Below are 21,889 nucleotides of genomic sequence, written 5' to 3' on the forward strand. Positions count from 1 at the left end.
CCTGATTATTATTAGAATTAAGTAATTGTATTGGTATTCATTTCCATTGCACATCCTCGTGACTGACCACCACATCCTTCAAACCACTCTCTGGACTGATTACTTTGCCTTTACACACAGTATTGATAATTATACTTAGGAAACATGTATGTAATACACAAGCACTAAAACCAATTTATTTACAGTAAATTGTGTATATACTAGCTTTACATTTTATTTTATTTTTTGAACATACCTTAATTTTCTACACAAAGTCCCCCCGCCCTTTTTTTTAGCAGGCCCAGCTTGGTACCACGTATGTTCCTTTACAACGCTAACCTAATTGGTACTAGAAGAAAAGGCTAGCCCTGCCCAATAGGTTGCATCACACCTAGTCCCACGCCTCCTCTTTGGTTAACCATGGTACCAGGTAGTACCATGTTTATAGGAAAATTTAAACAAATCCTTCTACATAGGTTGTTCCTGTTTATCTGCAGTCTGTCAAGTGCCCCCACAGCAAACAGCTTGCTATGGGGGCTCCTGAGCCGAGTTGCTGCTTTGTGTGTTCATTCAGACACAGAGCCGTGGTTTGGCCCTGCCCCCTCTCTCTTCCCATTGGCTCACTGACTTTAATTGACAGTAGCAGGAGCCAATGAAACTGCGCTGCTGTCTCAGCAAATGAGAAAGGAGATTCTCGGGCAGCCAAGACACTCCTGCAACATTACTGGATCGAGATGGGCTCAGGGTCTTAGCGGGGGTGAGGGGGGCTGCTGCACACAGACGTTTTTTTTATCTTAATGCATAGAATGCATTACGATAAAAAAAAAACTTCTGACTTTACAGCCACTTTAAGCTATCTGCAAGTTTGCAATTGGACTAAAGCAGTAAAACTAACAGTTTTGAGAGATTCCTTGGTGATGACTATGCATTCTTTTGACACCAAACCCATGACCTTCAATGAGGACACAAATACTAAAGGCAAATACTAAAGGCTAATACACTATTCACTTATCAAGTGAATGCGCACACTGCAAGAAAATTTCTCTCAGAACTTTGTATAGTATACCCAATCAAATGCAAGTGAAATAAAAAAAAAAACATGTTTGCTTGGAGATGTTTGGATGATGGACTTCAGCAGAGGTTTACCTCATTAACTGAGCTCTGGTGATAAAAATCTAACTGCATTTGCAAAGTGAACAGCCTATTTTTCTTTTTGATCAACACAACGGGCTGATCGAAAAAAGCTCAGGTCAGAGCAGTTGTACTAACAATTTAATGTTAGTACAGAAATCTCCCCTGCTGTGCTATTGTGTTCTGACAGGGGGACAACCCCCCGCCAGAACACTCTGATCAGCTCTCTCAGCCATTGGTTAAGAGTGCTGATCCGGGGGTGGTTGAGAGTGCTGATCAGGAGTCAGTCAGCAGACCTTTATTGGTCATGCCCCTTCCCCTTGGACCGGCTGCAGAACACACAAGCTGAATGTCAGCTGGTTTCTACTGAACTGGCCAATGCTGCCCGACATTCGGCCCATGTGTATGGGGTGTAAATCAACCCCAGAAAATCTGAACCAATATTTAACAATTGGTTTAATCTGTAGTCTGCCCAGACCGTGCGACTTTATATACTAGTAAGTTAGAATGCATAATAATACCATTCACAATAGACACAAAACAAAAGCCTTGGAAGTACAGAACATTCGTAATATATCTTAAAGTGGTTATAAACCCTTACATATACCCAGTGAAGTGACTAGCCTCATATTATACATAGAGATGAAACATGTCTCAAAATCTGCAGCCCTCTCTCTGCTAAAGTCTTCCAAAACACACATTTTACACATCATCTCTCAGAGCAGAAAGCAGGGGGGCGGGAATCTGATGTCACACACACTGCAGAGCTAGAGCACAGAGCTCCATGAAATCTGATCACCGATTGGGGGAAATGGACACCCTCCCCTCTTCACAAGCTCAGAGAAATATAGAGCTGAGGATAGAAGTTATCTGCTGTGTACTGGAGGCGGGAGGCGGGCAGTCTTCTAGGATGCTGAGGTGTTGGCTTGATCTTTTAGGAATGAGTTATGCAGATAGCAGAGAGAGAGGAGAACAGAGATGAATCTGTCTTTGTGCTTTGGGTTCAGGTTAGTACACATTATAGTGGGATGTGCTTTGTTCATTTTTCATGTCTGAGGTTTGCAATCACTTCAAGGTACAGTATCTCACAAAAGTGAGTACACCCCTCACATTTTTGTAAACATTTTATTATATCTTTTCATGTGACAACACTGAAGAAATGACACAACACACAGCCATTCGTGTCTAAACTGCTGGCAACAAAATTGAGTACACCCCTAAGTGAAAATGTCCAAATTGGGCCCAAAGTGTCAATATTTTGTGTGGCCATCATTATTTTCCAGCACTGCCTTAACACTCCTGGGCATGGAGCTCGCCAGAGCTTCACAGGTTGCCACTGGAGTCCTCTTCCACTCCTTCATGATGACATCATGGAGCTGGTGGATGATAGAAACCTTGCACTCCTCCACCTTCAGTTTGAGGATGCCCCACAAATGCTCAATAGGGGTTAGGTCTGGAGACATGCTTGGCCAGTCCATCACCTTTACTTTCAGCTTCTTTCGCAGGCGGTGGTCGTCTTGGGAGCGTGTTTGGGGTCGTTATCATGTTGGAAAACTGCCCTGCGGCCCAGTCTCCGAAGGAAGGGGATTATGCTCGGCTTTAGTATATCACAGTATATGTTGGCATTCATGGTTCCCTCAATAATCTGTAACTCATCAGGGTTGGCAGCACTCATGCAGCCCCAGACCATGACACTCCCACCACCATGTTTGACTGTAGGCATATTATGTGAGACACTATATATAATAATACAATGGATGTGTATTAAACAAATAAACCAATCATTTTGAGAATAATTGCTTATATCATGTATTTATATTATTTTGTAAAAATATGTACATTAACCACTTCCCTCCCGGCCTATAGCAAAATGACAGCAGTTTGGTTATCCTGACATTTTTCAGGATAACAGCCGGCACGTGCAGCGTGGCGATCTGTGGTGTGGTGTGTCAGTCTGACACACCACTACACTAATCTCGGTAAAGAGCCTCTGACAGGGGCTCTTTACCATGTGATCAGCCATGTCCAATCACGGCTGATCACAGTGTAAACAGGAAAAGCCATGTATCTGCTTTTCCTCACTTGTGTCTGACGAACACTGGACGCCGATCAGCGGGTCTCCTAACAGGGTTTTTTTCGCTGATTGATTATCAGAGCAGCCCACCCACGGATGCCCACACTTGACCACCAGGGACACCACCAGGACCACCAGGGATGGCCACCACAGATGGATGACCAGGTATGCCACCCATTGCCACCAGGGATGCCACACAGTGACTAAAATATGCCAATTAGTACCCACAAATGTTGCCAGCTAGTGACCATTACTAATGCCTGCCAGATGTCTCCTTATCAGTGATGCTCATCAGTGCCACCCATCAGTGCCCATCACTGCCACCTATCAGTGCCCATCAGTGCGCATCCATGCCACCTATCAGTGCCACCCATAAATACCCATCAGTGCAGCCTTTCAGTGCCCATCAGTGCTGCCTATCAGTGCCCACCAGTGCCACCTATCAGTACCCATCAGTGCTGCCTATGAGTGCCTGTCAGGTCAGCCGCATCAGTGCCGTCAGTGAAGGAGAAAGCTTATTTACAACATTTTATTAACATAATCAAAGAAAACTTTTTTTTTCAACATTTTCTTTTTTATTTGTTAAAATAAAAAAAAAACAGCAGTGATCAAATACCACCAAAAGAAATCTCTATTTTTGGGAACGAAATGTTAAAATATTAGTTTGGGTACAATGTAGCAAGACTGCGCATTTACATTGCGACAGCGCTGAAAGCTGAAAATGTTCCTGGGCAGGAAGGGGTGTAAGTGCCTGGTATTGAAGTGGTTAAAGCAGGTCTTAAACAGCTTAACACAAGGGCCCGGCTTCAGAAAGGAGATACGACGACGTATCTTGGGATACGCCGTCGTAACTCTGAGTGTGCGTGGTCGTAACTATGCGACTGATTCATAGAATCAGTTACGCATAGATTTCCCTAAGATCCGACCGGCGTAAGTGTCTTACACCGTCGTATCTTATGCTGCATATTTACGCTGGCCGATAGGTGGCGCTTCCGTTAATTTATGCAAGGAATATGCTAATTAGGTAGATACGCCGATTCAGAGACGTACGTCCGGCCGGTGCATTTTTTTACGTTGTTTACGTTAGGCTTTTTCCGGCGTAAAGTTACCCCTGCTATATGAGGGGTATCCTATGTTAAGTATGGATGTCGTTCCCGCGTCGAGTTTGCTTAAGTCGTTCGCGAATAGCGCTGTACGTAAGTTACGTTCAAGTCTAAAGCAATGACGATTTACGGCGTAATTTTGAGCATGCGCACTGGGATTCTTTCACGAACGGTGCATGCACCATTCATTTAAATAAAACACGCCCACATCATCCACACTTGAATTAGGCGGGCTTACGCTGACACACATACGTTACGCCGCCGTAACATAGGGCGCAAGTCCTTTCTGAATACGGAACTTGCGCCCTAATTTACGGCGGCGTAACGTATCTGCGATATCTGCGTATATCTGCGTATCTGCGATACGTTACGCCCGCCGATAGATAGACGATTCTATCTGAATCCGGGCCAAGAATATGAATTCTAATAATAATCATCTGCCACTCAATTAGTTAATTAAAGCAGAGTTCCACCCGAAAATGGAACTTCAGCCTTAAGGGAAGATGACCCCCTGATATGCCACATTTGGCATGTCATATTTTTTTGGGAGGGGGAGTGGAAATCCTCTTTTTAGCAAAATCTGGTGCAGCTCTGCATAGAAATCAATCCGCTTCCAGTTTTATTTGTCAAAGCTTAATTGAACAAACTGAAGTTAGAAGCTGATTGGCTACCATGCACAGCTGCAAATTTTGCACTTTTCAAATTTTGCACAGTTTTCCAGTTTTATTAAATCAACCCCTTTGTGTCTTAAAGTAAACATGTGTTTGTCCATGCAAGTTAACTTTAATGCATTCAACACATACTCAAGTTTTCTTCGCTCCTCACCAGTCAGTACAGCCTATAGGATTGAAAAAAATTGTTGTACATCTGGGTATAAGAGACAGTGATGGTGCTTAATGATTGGACACTCCTCAGCCCCATGTAGGCTTTTCTATCATTGGAGATATTTTTACAGATATTTGTACCTTTCTCTTACTCCCCTATTGCTCAAAAAAGCAAAAGTAAGGTAAAATATGCAGGAATAAAACAAGGCTCTTGTTTTAACCCCTCACAGCCCTTTAAGAGGTTTCTGATGCCAGAAGGTGGGGCAGGCTTTCTGATCATGTGACCACCATGATTGGCTGTCACAGCAGTCACAAGCTCCCGATCACAAGTAGAGAACTAACTCAGTAACCATGCCAGGAGTGCCCTCTTGTTACAGCTCTGATTACATTCTGGTAGGATATATGTGGCCACTCAGCGTTAAGGCCCACTTCCTGAGAGGCTGCATATATGCATGCGGCCAGCGTGAGGAAGTTAAGCTCTTTAAAATGCAACACCAAAATGTCACTGTACCTGGGCCTGGCTCGCTTAAATGTAAAGTGAGAAAAGTAAACAGGCTAATGTGAAAACAACAGTGGTTCAATTTCCTATACATCATGCATGAATAAATAAGTCCCAAGGTAAGTTCACTTTGCCCTAAATTACACTTTAATAAATCAGGTCTTATATCTAAAAACCTAATGGAGAAGATAATGTTACAAAAAGTCTGCTACATGCTGCTAAATTATCATTGTATTTCTTTTTCTTTGTGTCTGAAATGGCCAGTAGAACTAGGTGGTGGCATACAGTTTCCAAGAATGTTTAGAGTTTCATATCAATTTTACAATTTTAACTAGAAAATGCATTTCCTCCAGAAAATGTGTGGGAATGCTGAATAGCTGAATTGCTAAAGCCAACTGGATGAATAGCTTAAATCCGTAAGAAAAATTTGAAGTGAGAATCAACATTCCCACTAATTAGCATATTTTTTAAAGTAATTACCTTTTGCAGGAGCTGCCCCATAAAATTGCCCCATAACATTTCTACCATCAAAACTGCCCCATCAATAACTGCCCCCATCATATTGCCCCATCAAAAACTGCCCCCATCAAATTTCCCGATTAAAAACTGCCATCAAAATTGCCCCATCAAAAATTGCCCCCATTCAAAACTGCCCCCATCAAAAATTGCCCCCATTCAAAACTGCCCCCATCATATTGCCCCATCAAAAACTGCATCATCAAAATTGCCCCCATCATATTGCCCCATCAAAAAGTGCCCCCATCCTATTGCCCCATCAAAAAGTGCCCCCAGCCTATTGCCCCATCAAAATGTGCCCCCATCCTATTGCCTCATCAAAACGTGCCCCCATCCTATTTCCCTATCAAAAAGTGCCCCCATCCTATTGCCCCATCAAAAACTGCCCGATAAAAAAACTGCACCATCAAAAACTGCACCATGTTGGTGCAGTTGCACGGACGAGCCCTGGGTGTGATATAACCACTTATAGACTACAATAAATATATACAGCATCTCACAAAAGTAAGTACACCCCTCTGTGTGCAGGAGTGTGTGCAGGAGATCACATACAGTATGTCACAAAAGTAAGTATACCCCTCGAATTTGTGTAAATCTTTTATTCTACCTTGTGATGTGACAACACTGAAGAAATTACACTTTGTATCTACTATGTAAAATAGTGATTTTAAAGCTTGTATAACGGTGTAAATTTGCTGTCCCCTCAAAATAACTCAACACACAGCCATTAATGTCTGAATTTCATACAGGACAGTCAATGGAAGAAAGTATAGAACTCTTGTCATTTGGAAGCTCAACCAGCCAAAAGTAAAAGTCGTATCACAAAACTGAGCACATAGCCTAAAAATAGACACAAATACTTACATTTTGATGTATAAATTGTGTATGACAAGTAGATCTTGTGGGCGTGAGAGCAATTTATAGAAAAGGAACAAAGATATTTTTTTTAAAGCTCAGTGCTGTAGCAATGACATCATCCACTCTAAGCAACCCCATAGACCATGGGTGCTCAACCTCTGGCCCTCCAGCTGTTGAGGAACTACAAGTCCCATCACACCTCTGCCTTTCGGAGTCATGCTAATAACTGTCAGCAACTTGCAGTGCCTCATGGGACTTGTAGTTCTGCAACAGCTGGATGGCCGCAGGTAGGCCACCCAGGCCATAGACACTCTGCTAAAATCGATAACATTTCCTGAAATGATTACTAAATGTAAACAGCTTTTTCACAAAAACTGTAAAAAGATATCAAACTGAAAAGATATAGCCGGATAGCTGAATATTTTGTGAACATTTTAACGTTTGTTTGGTGTCTGTAGGTGAAAGTATGAAGGAGCTGAAACTTTTGGTAGCAGAGAAGATTTTAAGGATTTGAAGCATGCTCTCATTGACTTCAATGTTAAAAAAAAGTGTCTAAAAGCTTAATATATTAAAAAGTATAAATAGTAGAAAATACGTTGAAGAAGTCACATCATTACCTGAAAGAGCTGAACATTTTAAAAGTTCAATAGTCTTAATAGCTGAAAGTATGCAGAAGTTATGCAGAGCCAAAAAACGTATGGAATAAAATTAAAATTAATAAGAATAATAAAAAACGAATAACAATACTGGGAATGCTATTGAGCATTCCCACTAATAAGGCTGATATTCACTCTACTTGTGTTGTATAACTTACCTTGCATTGAAAATCCCTGTTTTGGTTGGGGAAAATTTGGCTACATAAGGAAATGTTTCCTTGGGTTGTAGAGTAAATTTGTCATCACCAGTAACTCCATCACCATCCACCAGAACATGAAAATTTAGGACATTCATTGTTGGGTTTGTAATGGGAATGTTTATTCCAACTGTTTTCTGTAACAAAAAAAATAAGAATTTCAGAAATTGTGACTGAAAATAGTTTTTTTATAATCCATTTATTGTTACTTTTTCTTATTTTGTTTAGCCATTATATAAGTAGTAGAGTGTTGTACCATGTTAGCCATGTATTATTTCAAGAAGTTTGAAGTGTAAGTCATACCCTCATATAAAGTATGAGTAAAGTCGACATTCCATTTTCATGTTTATTCCGCTTAGTTCACTTTCTGTTATAGAGTGACAACACCCTGTCCCTTCCTCCCAATTGTCCTGCTGCATTGTCATTTGGGCTTCCTGTGGAGGCAAATGGCCCTTTAATTACATGCATGATCCAATGTTGCCATTATCAAGAAACCCAGCCCTTAGAATTGCAATTCATCCATTGCTGGATTGCATGCACGTAGACATGAAATGGCCTCAAATAGAGATCAGGAGCACTGATCAAAAAGGATGAAAAAAGATGAAACATATTTTTATTAAAAAACATTTGTTTTTAATACAACCATTATCTAGTGAAATGGTCACTAAAGGAAAAAAAAGTAGCCTAAAATTAATGTCTGCAAGGTAGACAGACAGAATAGTGTAATGATTCTGTTAAAAAAATAGTAAATACCTATTCAATTCCTTCATCTATATCACCTCCGGCATTCTAGTTTCTGTTCTCTCATTTACTTCCTGGTTTGCATCGTTTGTTCATGTAATAACTACATTTCCCAGTATGCATTGCGGGACGCCCAGTAATTCACACCTCCTTGAAGTCGCTAACACGTAGAGAGCATCCTGCCGCACAGATGTAGTTCCCAGGAGGGTGTGAGCATGTTACTGACCACCGCAGTAAAGCCTCCCATCACGGTGGTGACTAACAATCAGACAAGCAGGAAGTGAACAGAACAGAGAAGAAATAGAGAAACTTATGAGCAAAAACAAACAATGAGGAAGTGAAAAGAGGAATGTCTGCAGGTAAAGGATGCTTATTCGGAAAAAAATGTTTTTTCCTTTACAACCCCTTTAAGCTTGGTAAGCTTTCCTGCAGGTTTTCTGATCTCCCACCGCTCTCCTTACTGACAGCTGTCATTGCATCCAGGAAAGACAAGCGAGACTGGGATACATGGTGGTGGTGGTGGGGGGGGGGGATGATCAGATGGGAAGCATGTTACTGTTTGTGTGGAAGATTTATATCCTCCTGACTCACTGCTATATCAACCAGGATTTATTTTATGGGCTAGTTCTGCCACCAATGTAAGCCTTACATTGGTAGCAAAAAGGTTAAAGAACAAATGCACCTTTCTTAATCAGAATGAGCCTAGCATACATATTAAATTATTATTCTACATAAAGAGAAAAGATTCGACATAGAGAGAAAAGATTTGACATAGAGAGACATGAAGATTCGACATAGAGAGACATGAAGAGTCTAATTTTTTTATTTTTATTTTTTAAAGATTCTGTCGAATCTTTTTTTTTTTTTTTTTCTTAGAACATTCGACAGACACCATAAGCCTTCAATGACAGATTTGACATAGAGAGACATGAAGATTCGACATAGAGAGACATGAAGATTCGACATAGAGAGACATGAAGATTCGACATAGAGAGACATCAAGATTCGACATAGAGAGACATGAAGAGTCTAATTTTTTCTTTTTTAAAGATTCTGTCCAATCTTCTTTTTTTTTTTTCTTAGAACATTCAACAGACACCATAAGCCTTCAATGACAGATTCGACATAAAAACGAATTTCGGGAGTAACTAAATAAATGTATTTTTCAGACAAAAACGAAATTACAAAACTAAATATTTCAGTGTGCACATGTCTATTGAATGATGGAACACAAGGAAGATCCCGACAGCTGCACTCCAGAAATCCACTTTATTTGGTATAAACCTTAAAACCAAATGACAGATGGAACAAGTACAGTAGGGGACAAGCAGATAGACATGTTTTGTGCCTAAGGTCAACACTTAATCATTACCCCAGTGTGAAATGCGTCTATCTGCTTGGCCCTCACTGTACTTGCCCCATCTGTCATTTGGTTTTAATGTTTATACCAAATAAAGTGAAGTGTTGGAGTGCAGTCATCTCGATCTTCCTTGTTTTAAATTGTGCAGCACGTGAGCTGGGCTGCTACCTAACTTGAGGAGTTGTGCGCTGTGTAGTTGTTCCTCCACATGATGGCCAGTTAGTGATGATGTAGGCAGCCAGCAACATAGTTAAGTTAGGCAGACTAAAGCAACATCTTTTATGTAGAAAAAGAATAGCATACATATTGCTGAGTTAAAATGAAGCCAATAGCTACTGAAATCATTATTTATTTAATGAAACATAATCTATAAATAAAATAATTACATTATTAAAAATAAAAATAAATGTATGCAGACAGGTCTCAAAGTCATAATAAGCTGTAATCATAAAAACATAACAACCTAACATTGTGCACTTTGTATGTGGGGAAGTGACAAATGCTTATATATGAAAACTAGTCATGTACGGCAAACTGTAATGTTGATGGATTTGTGTTGACTATATCAGCAGTTAGCCTGTTAACTGTCAACTTTGAAAAACCAGATCATTAGTTTTGGATTGGCATGCCAGCTTCATGCTTGTGCCCTGACTCATTCGGGACTGGTTATAAGATGACAATCCTGTCACAGACTGTTCATGAATAAAAAGAAAACTCAAAGCAAGAGAGAGTCTCTGCATAGCTCAACATGATTTATAAATGCAGCAATCATCAGGATTCTGCAACCACTGGAGGCTAGGTATTGAGTTGCTGATTTACAGTTGTTCATTCCTATTATTTACAATCCTCACTACATTTCATTATTTTGTGAAACACAAATTATTAACTACACTTATCTATGGGATGACAAAAAAAAGCAAAAATCCATGAACAAAAGTGCAGTATCACACGGCAGCCAATTAGGATATGTCTTCATCAGTGGTTGACTTAATCAAACTCATATCTGGTCTCTCTGGGTTTCTGCACTTTGCAAACTACTGTTCACTTTGCACTACTTTAGTTTTAAAGAGGCTATCATGGCATTGTTGTTGTGAATTAGCATGATTTAACTTTGGGATCATATATGACTTCAAAGAAAAACTGTAGAAAGTACTTTTTTATATCTAAATTGCCTGCTCAGCAAAATCTCATTGTAATTTCACATTTCTCACTTGCATTTTTAAAGTCTACATGGACGGGTACCATTAAGAAACAGCAGTCTATTGTGCCTGGCTGGTCAAAGTTGTACACAAATAAATAAACTGGATTCCTTCATTGCTTCACCTCATTCACTGAGCTAAGGGGAAAATTCTCTTATGCCCTGTACACACGATCGGATATCTGATGGAATCTAATCCGATAGATTTTTTCATCAGATATCCAATGAAGCTGACTTTTATCAGTCTTGCCTACACACCATCGGTTAAAAATCTGATCGTGTCCAACGCGGTCACGTAAAACACAACGACGTGCAGAGAAAAATGAAGTTCAATGCTTCCAAGCATACGTTGACTTGATTCTGAGCATGCATGGATTTTTGACCGATGGATTTCTCCACAGACGATCGTTTTTTAACCGTACGAAAAATTTAAAACAGGTTCTATTTTTTTTCACCGATGGGAAAAAACCTGATGGGGCCCACACACGATCAGTTTGGCCAATGAAAACAGTCCATCGGTCCGTTTTCATCAGACAAACCGATCGCGTGTACAGGGCATTAGGCCTCGTACACACGGGCAAGAATCTCATCAGGAAAAAAAGTTTTTCTTGACGAGATTCTTGGCAAGAATCTCTTGCCGCCCGAGTGTACACACTGACCTTTCAAAAGAACCGCGGTTCTCTTGAAAGGCAAGAATGCGGTGTCGTAATCACGCACGACGAGCATGCGCTCGTCACATTCGATGCCGTCGCAGCCATCTTGCTTCACCTATGCCGTGGAAGCTACCGCGCATGCGTCAAAGTCATTTCGAGCATGCACAGGTTTCCACCGTGATAGGTAAGTATACACACTCTCTGGTTTCTCGTCGGGAAACAGGCCGACAAGAATCTCGACGAGAAAATAGAGCGCAAGTTCTCTATTTTTCTCGTCGAGTTTCTGGGCAGATTTCCCGATGAGAAACCTGAAAGCCTCGTACACACGAATGGTTTTCTCCGCAAGAAAGCTCTGCCAACAGTTTTCTTGCTGGTTTATGCCGAGAAAAACGGTCGTGTGTACGAGGCCTTACAAAAAGAAAATTCGATTGTAAAGTAAACAGTGTATTTGCCTTTAGTAAATCGGCAACACTGAAATGCTTTGGTGAAGTTTTATTTAAACCTTTATACAGTGTATTAGGGTTTTAGGGTTTTTTAATTCATTGCGTTTAGTGTTCTTTGTGTTTTTTACGTTGTGTTTAGTACAGTGACAGTTCATTTTTTTTAGCACTGATCACTTTATTGGTGTCACTGGTCCCCGAAAAGTGTCACTTAGTGTCAGATTTGTCCGCCACAATGTCGCAGTCCTGCTAAAAATCGCTGATCGCCGCCTACTAATAAAATAAAAAAATAAAAATAAAAATCCATAAATATATCTCATACTTTGTAGACACTTTAACTTTTGCAACAAGCAATCAATATACCATTATAGGTTTTGTTTTTTTAGCAGAAGCATGAAGCAGAATACATATTGGTCTAAATTGATGAAGAAATTTGATTTTTTTATTGCATGTGTTTTATAGCAGAACATTTTTTTTCATTTATAGCACACAAAATTGCAGAGGTTATGATACCACCAAAAGAAAGCTCTATTTATGAGAAAAAAGAACATCAATATTATTTGAGTACAGTGTCGCACGACCATGCAGTGCAGTATCGAAAAAAAATGCCTGGGCAGAAAGGGATCTTCCAGAGTTAAATTGGTTAAAGTAAAAAGCAAACAAATGAAAAGCAAACCAAAAACATAAAAATCACTGGGTGACCCTTTTTTAATAAGAGTTTATTGATACTTTAAGGATCCATACCCACAAATATTTTATTCTGCAGTTTTCTTTGATTGCTCCAGGTGAACTGCAGAGCTGAAATGCGCAGCATGACCTGGATTTATTGTGGACTATGTGGATAATTGCAGATCACAGTGTTATATCTTGTAGACTTCAAACACAAATAAACCCAAGCCTTGGCAGGAAAGAGCAGCCGCAGGTGAACTGCAGGTAAACACAAGATGTGTATGGTGCCTAACTTATGAGTTTTAAAAGTACCTCATTTATACACAGCAACCTATCTTTTATGTTTAGTGGTTCTTTAAGAACTAGCACTTTTAAAACAGATGACTCAGCATTTATTAAATTGGTTCACGAAATAATAGCCTTTGAGGAAATTAGATGAGACTCATTAGTAGGCAGAATAAAATAAGCCAACAGGGGCTCCAGTTTAATGATTAAAAACAGAAAAGTCAGAATTGCCTACTGATGAAATGCAATTTGCTGTCACAGACTAATGCATATAGATATCACTAAGAATACACTATTCACAAATGTTTTTTTTGCATGATCATCTTTCATGCACTAAATACCTCACATCTTCTAAGTACGGTCCATATTAGATTAACATACTGGAGCATTGCAAATGAAACTTTCCGAACAAAAAATTATATAATAAAAATACAGCAATGTATACGACTAGGTCAAATATACAAGTGTGTTTAGGAAGTTCTATCCATTTCCCAGCTGGTGTTCATTATAATAAAGATGGATGAGACCAGATCTTACACATACAGGGAGAGATGTGCTCTTTGATAATGGAGGGAGTTGCACAGTGTAGCCTCAAAGGACAGTAGGAGTTTTTTTTTTTTTTACAGAGATTTAACATTTTAATGTCATTGATGCCTCAATAATTTCATATTAAACAGGCAAGTGTCCAATTAACAAATAGCTCTTATTTCATACACAGGACCCTCTTAACCTTTATGGTTTGAAGTAAAGCATATGGAAAGCAAGTAAGCAGATTCTCAGCTTCCACTTTGAACCTTTCATAGTTACCTTGAAGGTTTTATTAAAATGGGTGTCAATAAAGAACAAAATATTTCTAATCCAGAAATACAATTATAGTAGTGGCAGTCTACATGTGCAGTGTTCTTTAGTTATGCAGTGAAAAAAGCAGTAAATAGATTCAAAGTGAAGTTTTCCATGACCACCAATCAGCAATCACATCTTAAACTTTGTAAAAACCCAAACACACAAACTTCATGTAAAAGTAATTTTAAGAATTTTGTTTATTATTTTTAAATCAACAGGTTTTAATATATAATAGAAATCAACTATAAGCTGCCATTCCAAACACATTATGTACAATATGCATTGTTCACCTGTCCTATAGAGTGTATGCATGAAGACAATAAAGTCACTTAAAAAAATCAGGAAATCTGCAGGAAATCAACAGCGTAGAAACCTAAACAAGTATAGAGCACTATATAGCACAATGTACTACAAATCTTCTACACATAATCTAGTAATGTACTTAAAACAGATTATTATGTAATGGTGTACACAGCTAAAATGTAAGCAGTAAAATATTATAAAAAGTGATGAAGTGATATGTAAACCAAAACAAACAAACCTGAAAGTGTACCTGTCCTCTGTCCAGGGCAAAGAAAATGGATCACTTAAAGTGTAAATCCACTTTTGTTGAGAAAAAAACATTCCCATCTTGTTGATCTATGTATATTGCAAGAATTATAACAACCGTTGTTGCAGATTCCTACCTTTTATTATTCTGAATAAATCCTTCTGTGTTTCTCTGTGCCTCTATGCTAAGTGGGTCTAATGGGAGTGGTTTCATAATTAACTGTCAGCTGTGCAGCTGCAGAGCACTAATGAGGAAATCTGCTGGGCCTGCATCCCTTTAGATGTGTACCTATTGAAAGCATCTCTCCTAAAATGAAATTTTTGTTGCAGGAGATGCCTGAAATCTGACTTGTATCTTAGTGCAGACTTCTGGGAAAATTGGTGAGCCAATCACACAAGCAGGAAATTATGGGCCAGATTCATAGAAAACTGCGGCGGCGTAACGTATCGTCTTTAAGTTACACCACCGCAAGTTTTCAGGTCAAGTGCCTGATTCACCAAGCACTTGCGTGTAAACTTACGGCGGTGTAACATAAAGCCGTCCGGCACAAGCCCGCCTAATTCAAATGGGGTGTGTACCATTTAAATTAGGCGCACTCCCACGCCGGACGTTCTGCGCATGCTCCGTTCGCAATTTTCCCGCCGTGCTTTGCGCGAAATTACGGCGCCCAGACGTGTTATTTGAACGGCGACGTGCATAACGTAATTTCGTATTCCCGGACGTCTTACGCAAAAAAAAATTGAAATTCGACGCGGGCACGACGGCCATACTTTAACATGGCTGTTCTAAATATAAGCCATGAAAAAGCACCCTTAACTTTACGATGGGAAAAACCGGATCTTAGGGCTTAGGGCTATCTATGCGTAACTGATTCTATGAATCAGCCGCATAGATACATTCTGTGTACAGAACAACTCCAGATAGCAATATTGCATTGCATTCTCAGAAAATTATAGTGAATGCAGATTGAAAAGGAAAGGTCATTTTTAAAGCGGGTGTCCGCTGAAAAAAATATATTAAAAGCCAGCCGCTACAAATACTGCAGCTGCTGACTTTCAATATTAGGACACTTACCTGTCCTGGAGTCCAGCGCCGTCCGCAGCAGAGGACGAGCGATCACTCGTCACTCTGCTGCCCCCCGCCATCCTCGATGAGGGAACCAGGAAGTGAAGCGCCCCAGCTTCACTTCCCGGTTCCCTACAGCGCATGCGCGAGTCACGCTACGCCTGCCGGTTGGCTCCCGCTGTGTACTGGGAGTCGAGTGTTCCCAGAACACAATGGGGGGGGGGACGGGAGGTGACGTCATGCCCGCAGTCTGCCCGAGACTGTGTGGCAGGAAGTGGGTGCAAATACCTGTCTTTAGACAGGTATCTGCACCTCCCTCCCCCCTGAAAGGTGTCAAATGTGACACCAGAAGGGGGAGGGTTCCGATCAGCGGGAGTACCACTTTAGGGTGGAGCTCCGCTTTAATAACATTCAGTTACAAAATGACTTGTGTCCCAATTATATGCGCTATATAAGTTTTTCTTTATTTGGTATTTTTTTTCTCCATGAAAGTGGAGTTACCCTTTAACGTGGTTCTAAAGGCTGAAGGTTTTTTATTTGAATGCATTCTCTGTAATAAGGTACAAAATCTTCTGAGTGCAGCCCCCCCCAGCCCCCACACTTACCTGATCCCAATCTCGATCTACAAAGCTGTGAAGAGGTGGGAATTGGAGTCACATGCTCCCAATACCTGAAGGTATTATTTTTTTCTTTTAATTCCAAATGGAGCAACGAATGAGCAAAGATAAAGTGAGCATGCTAAACTGGTGAGGCAGTTAAAGTGGAGTTCCACCCAAAAGTGGAACTTCCGCTTATCTGTCCCCCCCTCCATTGCCACATTTGGCACCTTCCATGGGGGAGGGAAGGGGAGTGGGTACTCTGTCCCCACTTTTGTCTGACCTCGCCGTGGTGAGATACATCAGATGTCCGACCCCCTCCTCCTTCCCCTACTGTCAGACCAGTAGAAGAGTGTGAAAAACAAAGAGAGGGCGCACCATCCTAGTGCATTATCCTTCGGATGTTTTTTTTTTTGGAAAAAATAATGAATCAAAACTACTCACAAGTGTAGCTGAAAGGTTCACAATATACAAAGTTTCCACAGGTAGCAGCAATTAGTCAAGACCAAACGCACTCCAGATGGTCATAGAGGATGTGATAAGGGCCACTGCCGACTGACGCCTTTCAAAGGACAACCTTCTTCCTCAGAGCTCAGCCTGGTTAATCGTTTTGATTTATTATTTTTCCAATAAAATAAATAAAAAGGATAATGCACTAGACTGGTGCGCCCTTTCTTTCTTTTACTTGTTTATTGCTGGGATACCCCTATCCCTGAAGGGTAGCAAGGCCAGTGACATGTACCATCACAAAATATTCACTGTCTGGTAATCCACTCGTGCGCAGAAGTATTTGTTTTCTGTTATCAGTAGAAGAGCACAGCATAGCTTGGCGCATGCTCAGTAAGGACCTGGCCATGAAGCCAAAAGGTTTCACGGCCGGGTTCCCTTACAGGAAATGGCGGCGTCAACACCCGACAGCTGATGGAAACATTGGCTACGGTGCTGACATCGCTGGACTCCAGGAGATGGACTTCCCGGCCCGCTCCTTAACAGCTAGCTATTCTTAGCACAGAATTTTAATCTGTCAATCATTTTTATACCAATCTGAATTTGAATCGCTCCAAAAAAATGGAATTAGAAATCAAATATACAAAACAAAATTAAGTGAGATCCAACCAAATGTGTTATGATTTCACTCATAGAATTAAATACAGTAGGTGTTTGTGATATTGTGCTTTTAGCACGACAGCGTCGCACTGATACTCGGCGACAGGGTGCCGAGATCTCGCCGACATCTCACACTCACTGGAATAGTGACAGCACATCCCAGCAAGCGCGTCATAGAAGCGACGGGAGATCCGACTTGGATTCCCGCCAATTCTACACGTGTGCGGCGTTTGTTATGAATCCTGAGGGGGAAGTCCCCGCCGGATTTTAAATAAAAATCCGGCATGGGTCCCCCCCTCAGGAGCATACCGGGCCCTTAGGTCTGTTATGGGTTGTAAGGAGAGCCCCCCTACGCCGAAAAAAACGGCGTAGGGGGTCCCCCTACAATCCATACCAGACCCGTATCCAAAGCACGCTACCCGGCCAGCCAGGAAGGGAGTGGGGACGAGCGAGCGCCCCCCCCTCCTGAGCCGTACCAGGCTGCATGCCCTCAACATGGGGGGGTTGGGTGCTCTGGGGCAGGGGGGCGCACTGCGGCCCCCCCCACCTCAGAGCACCCTGTCCCCATGTTGATGAGGACAGGGCCCCTTCCCGACAACCCTGGCCGTTGGTTGTCGGGGTATGCGGGCGGGAGGCTTATCGGAATCTGGGAGCCCCCTTTAATAAGGGGGCCCCCAGATACCGGCCCCCCACCCTAAGTGAATGAGTATGGGGTACATCGTACCCCTACCCATTCACCTGCAAGAAAAGTGGTAAAAACACAAATAAACCACACAGTGTATTAAAATATTTTATTTTTCTGCTCCGGAGGCCGCCCCCTGTCTTCTTTATTAGCTCTTTTACCAGGGGGGGCTTCTTCTTTGACGTCTTCGGGTGGGTGGGGGCCGCCGTCTGGTTCTCTTCCACCGCCGGGGGGGGGGGGGGGCTTTTAAAAAAGCCCCCACCCCCCCGGCGGGTTTCCTCCGGCGTCTTCGGCGGGGCTCTTCTTCTTCCGCTATCCCGACGGGTCTTCTCAACTCTCCAGGGTTCTCCTTCTGTCTTCGCCGCTCTCCGTTGTTGACTCGGCGCACCCCGGTTCTTCGTCTCGCTGTCCGGTGTCTTCTTCCGTGCTGTACGTCTTCTCCTTCCGTGCTGTGATGAGTTCTTCTTCCGTGCTGTGACGTCATATTCTTCACTTCTCTCCTTCTCCCGATGTTGACACGCCGGTCCTCCTCGCTGAAATGACGGATGCGCGCCTTGCATCGGACCTATATAGGCCTCACAGTCCCATCATGCTCTGTACCTACCCATGTGATACCTACCACGTGGTAGGTATCACATGGGTAGGTACAGAGCATGATGGGACTGTGAGGCCTATATAGGTCCGATGCAAGGCGCGCATCCGTCATTTCAGCGAGGAGGACCGGCGAGTCAACATCGGGAGAAGGAGAGAAGTGAAGAACATGACGTCACAGCACGGAAGAAGAACTCATCACAGCACGGAAGGAGAAGACGTACAGCACGGAAGAAGGGACCGGACAGCGATACGAAGAACCGGGGTGCGACGAGTCAACAGCGGAGAGCGGCGAGACCCCCCGGATAGCGGAGAAGACCCGTCGGGATAGCGGAAGAAGAAGAGCCCCGCCGAAGACGCCGGAGGAAACCCGCCGGGGGGGTGGGGGCTTTTTTAAAAGCCACCCCCCCTGGCGGTGGAAGAGAACCAGACGGCGGCCCCCACCCACCCGAAGACGTCAAAGAAGAAGCCCCCCCTGGTAAAAGAGCTAATAAAGAAGACAGGGGGCGGCCTCCGGAGCAGAAAAATAAAATATTTTAATACACTGTGTGGTTTATTTGTGTTTTTACCACTTTTCTTGCAGGTGAATGGGTAGGGGTACGATGTACCCCATACTCATTCACTTAGGGTGGGGGGCCGGTATCTGGGGGCCCCCTTATTAAAGGGGGCTCCCAGATTCCGATAAGCCTCCCGCCCGCATACCCCGACAACCAACGGCCAGGGTTGTCGGGAAGGGGCCCTGTCCTCATCAACATGGGGACAGGGTGCTCTGAGGTGGGGGGGGGCCGCAGTGCGCCCCCCTGCCCCAGAGCACCCAACCCCCCCATGTTGAGGGCATGCAGCCTGGTACGGCTCAGGAGGGGGGGGGGGCGCTCGCTCGTCCCCACTCCCTTCCTGGCTGGCCGGGTAGCGTGCTTTGGATACGGGTCTGGTATGGATTGTAGGGGGACCCCCTACGCCGTTTTTTCCGGCGTAGGGGGGCTCTCCTTACAACCCATAACAGACCTAAGGGCCCGGTATGCTCCTGAGGGGGGACCCATGCCGGATTTTTATTTAAAATCCGGCGGGGACTTCCCCTTCAGGATTCATAACAAACGCCGCACACGTGTAGAATTGGCGGGAATCCAAGTCGGATCTCCCGTCGCTTCTATGACGGCTCTGTCTCCATCGCGGCAAGCCAGCTCGGCGCTGGCTCCCGCGATGGGGCTCGTAGGTGCTCAATCTCGCTGAGAAAGAGAGCGAGATTGACACAAAATCGGGTTCACCTACTGTACATCCGAATCTCAGAATCACCAAAAATTGTTCCAGATTTATGTTCGGACCAAAACCAATTGCACACGTCTAATGACGTCTAATAAAACTCAGAAACTGATTGTAGTTTTCCCATGCCATGCAGTAAGCCAAATCTAAAAACAGCACTTATCATCTAAAACAGTATTTTTGCAAGTCTTAAAGCGGATCTCCACTCTAAAGTGGAGTCCCGCTGATCGGAACCCTCCCCCCCTCCGGTGTCACATTTGACACCTTTCAGGGGGGAGGGGGGTGCAGATACCTGTCTACAGACAGGTATCTGCACCCACTTCCGGCCCTACGATACGGGCAAAGGATGGGTTTTTTCCTTCCTTCCCGTCCGTCCCCCCGTTGTATGCTGGGAACACTCGGCTCCCAGCACACAGCGGGAGCCAATCGGCGGGCGCAGCGCGACTCGCGCATGCGCCGTAGGGAACCGGGCAGTGAAGCCGGAGCGCTTCACTTCCTGGTTCCCTCACCGAGGATGGAGGGGGGAGCAGCAGGGTGACGAGCGATCGGCTCGTCATCTGCTGCGATCACCGCTGGACTCCAGGACAGGTAAGTGTCCTTATATTAAAAGTCAGCAGCTGCAGTATTTGTAGCTGCTGGCTTTTAATATATTTTTCCCGTGGCACATCCGCTTTAAGGGGCAAACTGATTCCCTAATGTATATAAAACCCAGTGCTTCTGACTAAATTATATGCAATACACACAAATATATAGTGCAAATATGCATTCAAACTCTAGTAAAAACATTGTGTGAGAGCGCAAATATACATCCAAAATTATAGTGAATTATAGTGAATCCAGTGCATATAACATCAGTGATAAATTGTCCACAAAGTAAGTAAAACATAAAGTAAAATATAAAGTCTATGTCAACAGAATGTGTTTCAACGCCTCTCCTCCACTTCACATCAATGTGGCAATGGTATCAAAACATAAACAACCTCATAGTGTAGTATGCACCAAAAACCTTAAGGGCCCTTTCACACGGGGCGGATCAGTAATGATCGGCCTCCGTGTGTCCGTAAGCTCAGCGGGGATTGCTCCGTTTATCCCCGCTGAGTTGTCACCGCCCTGTCTTTTCTCCGCTCTCCCCTATGGGGGGATCGGATGTGTCCGTGTTCATCCGATCCGATCCGCAGACGGAAGAAAAAATAGGATATTCTTCCGTCTGCAAAATCGGATGTTTGCGGAGGCGGGTGATTACGGGTGTCAGCGGATAATTATCCGCTGACACCCGCAATCACATAGGGACCAATGTATGTCCGTTTTTCATCCGCAAACGGATGGATGAAAAACCGGACATACAGTCCGCATGTCTGAAAGGGGCCTAAGTCAATCGGATATAATAATCTAATCACATACTGCCTGTGTACAGCTCTTTCTGCAGTGCTGCCAGATTCCCTCCTCTCCCACCAGTTCTTGTTGTGGGCACACAGGGGGACGTTTCAGGATGGAGAGTGGGCAAAGGGCTGGTAAATATGTCATTTACTGGGCCCTTCCTTTTCTGAAAGAACACAGTGAGTGATTGGTACTGATCACTCGATGTGTTAGTTTATAACTGAAGCATAGTAAACTGTGTTTACTATGTTTCAGTTTGTGAATAAATAGGAAGCCATTCAGCACAAAGCACTTCCCATTCACTCACCATCCAGTGCTGCTGAGAAAGGGATTGGATAATCTCTGTCCTCAGCCCCTTTTTCATTCTAAAAAGTTAAACACCAGGGGTCTGTTTAGACCCCTAAAATGTAATCAAAGCCCCCGCAACAGAGATTCTAAAATAATTGTAAAAAAAATAAGAATAAATATTATTGTAAAAAATAAAGAAAATAAATGGAAAAAAAAAAATTAAAAACTACTGACACCACTGACTGACTGTCCACTGCCCTACTGACACATCCACTGCTTTACTGACACCACTCACTGTTGTACCAACACTGTCCACTGCCCATATTTTAATACATTTTAAAAGGTTT

At 42.9% G+C, this 21,889-nt stretch overlaps 1 protein-coding gene across 1 annotated transcript in view; it reads right to left on the reverse strand.

The window, feature by feature from the left end:
• The window catches only part of CFAP47 (cilia and flagella associated protein 47), a 610,902-nt gene that overhangs the window by 167,565 nt on the left and 421,448 nt on the right, over positions 1–21,889 (reverse strand). The window contains exon 52 of the mRNA XM_040336504.1: positions 7,799–7,974. Coding sequence (XP_040192438.1) covers positions 7,799–7,974 — 176 coding nt within the window. The remainder of the gene's footprint in view (positions 1–7,798; positions 7,975–21,889) is intronic.

The sequence above is a fragment of the Rana temporaria genome, chromosome 2, assembly GCF_905171775.1.
Source record: "Rana temporaria chromosome 2, aRanTem1.1, whole genome shotgun sequence".
In the NCBI taxonomy this organism is placed as follows: Eukaryota; Metazoa; Chordata; class Amphibia; order Anura; family Ranidae; genus Rana; species Rana temporaria.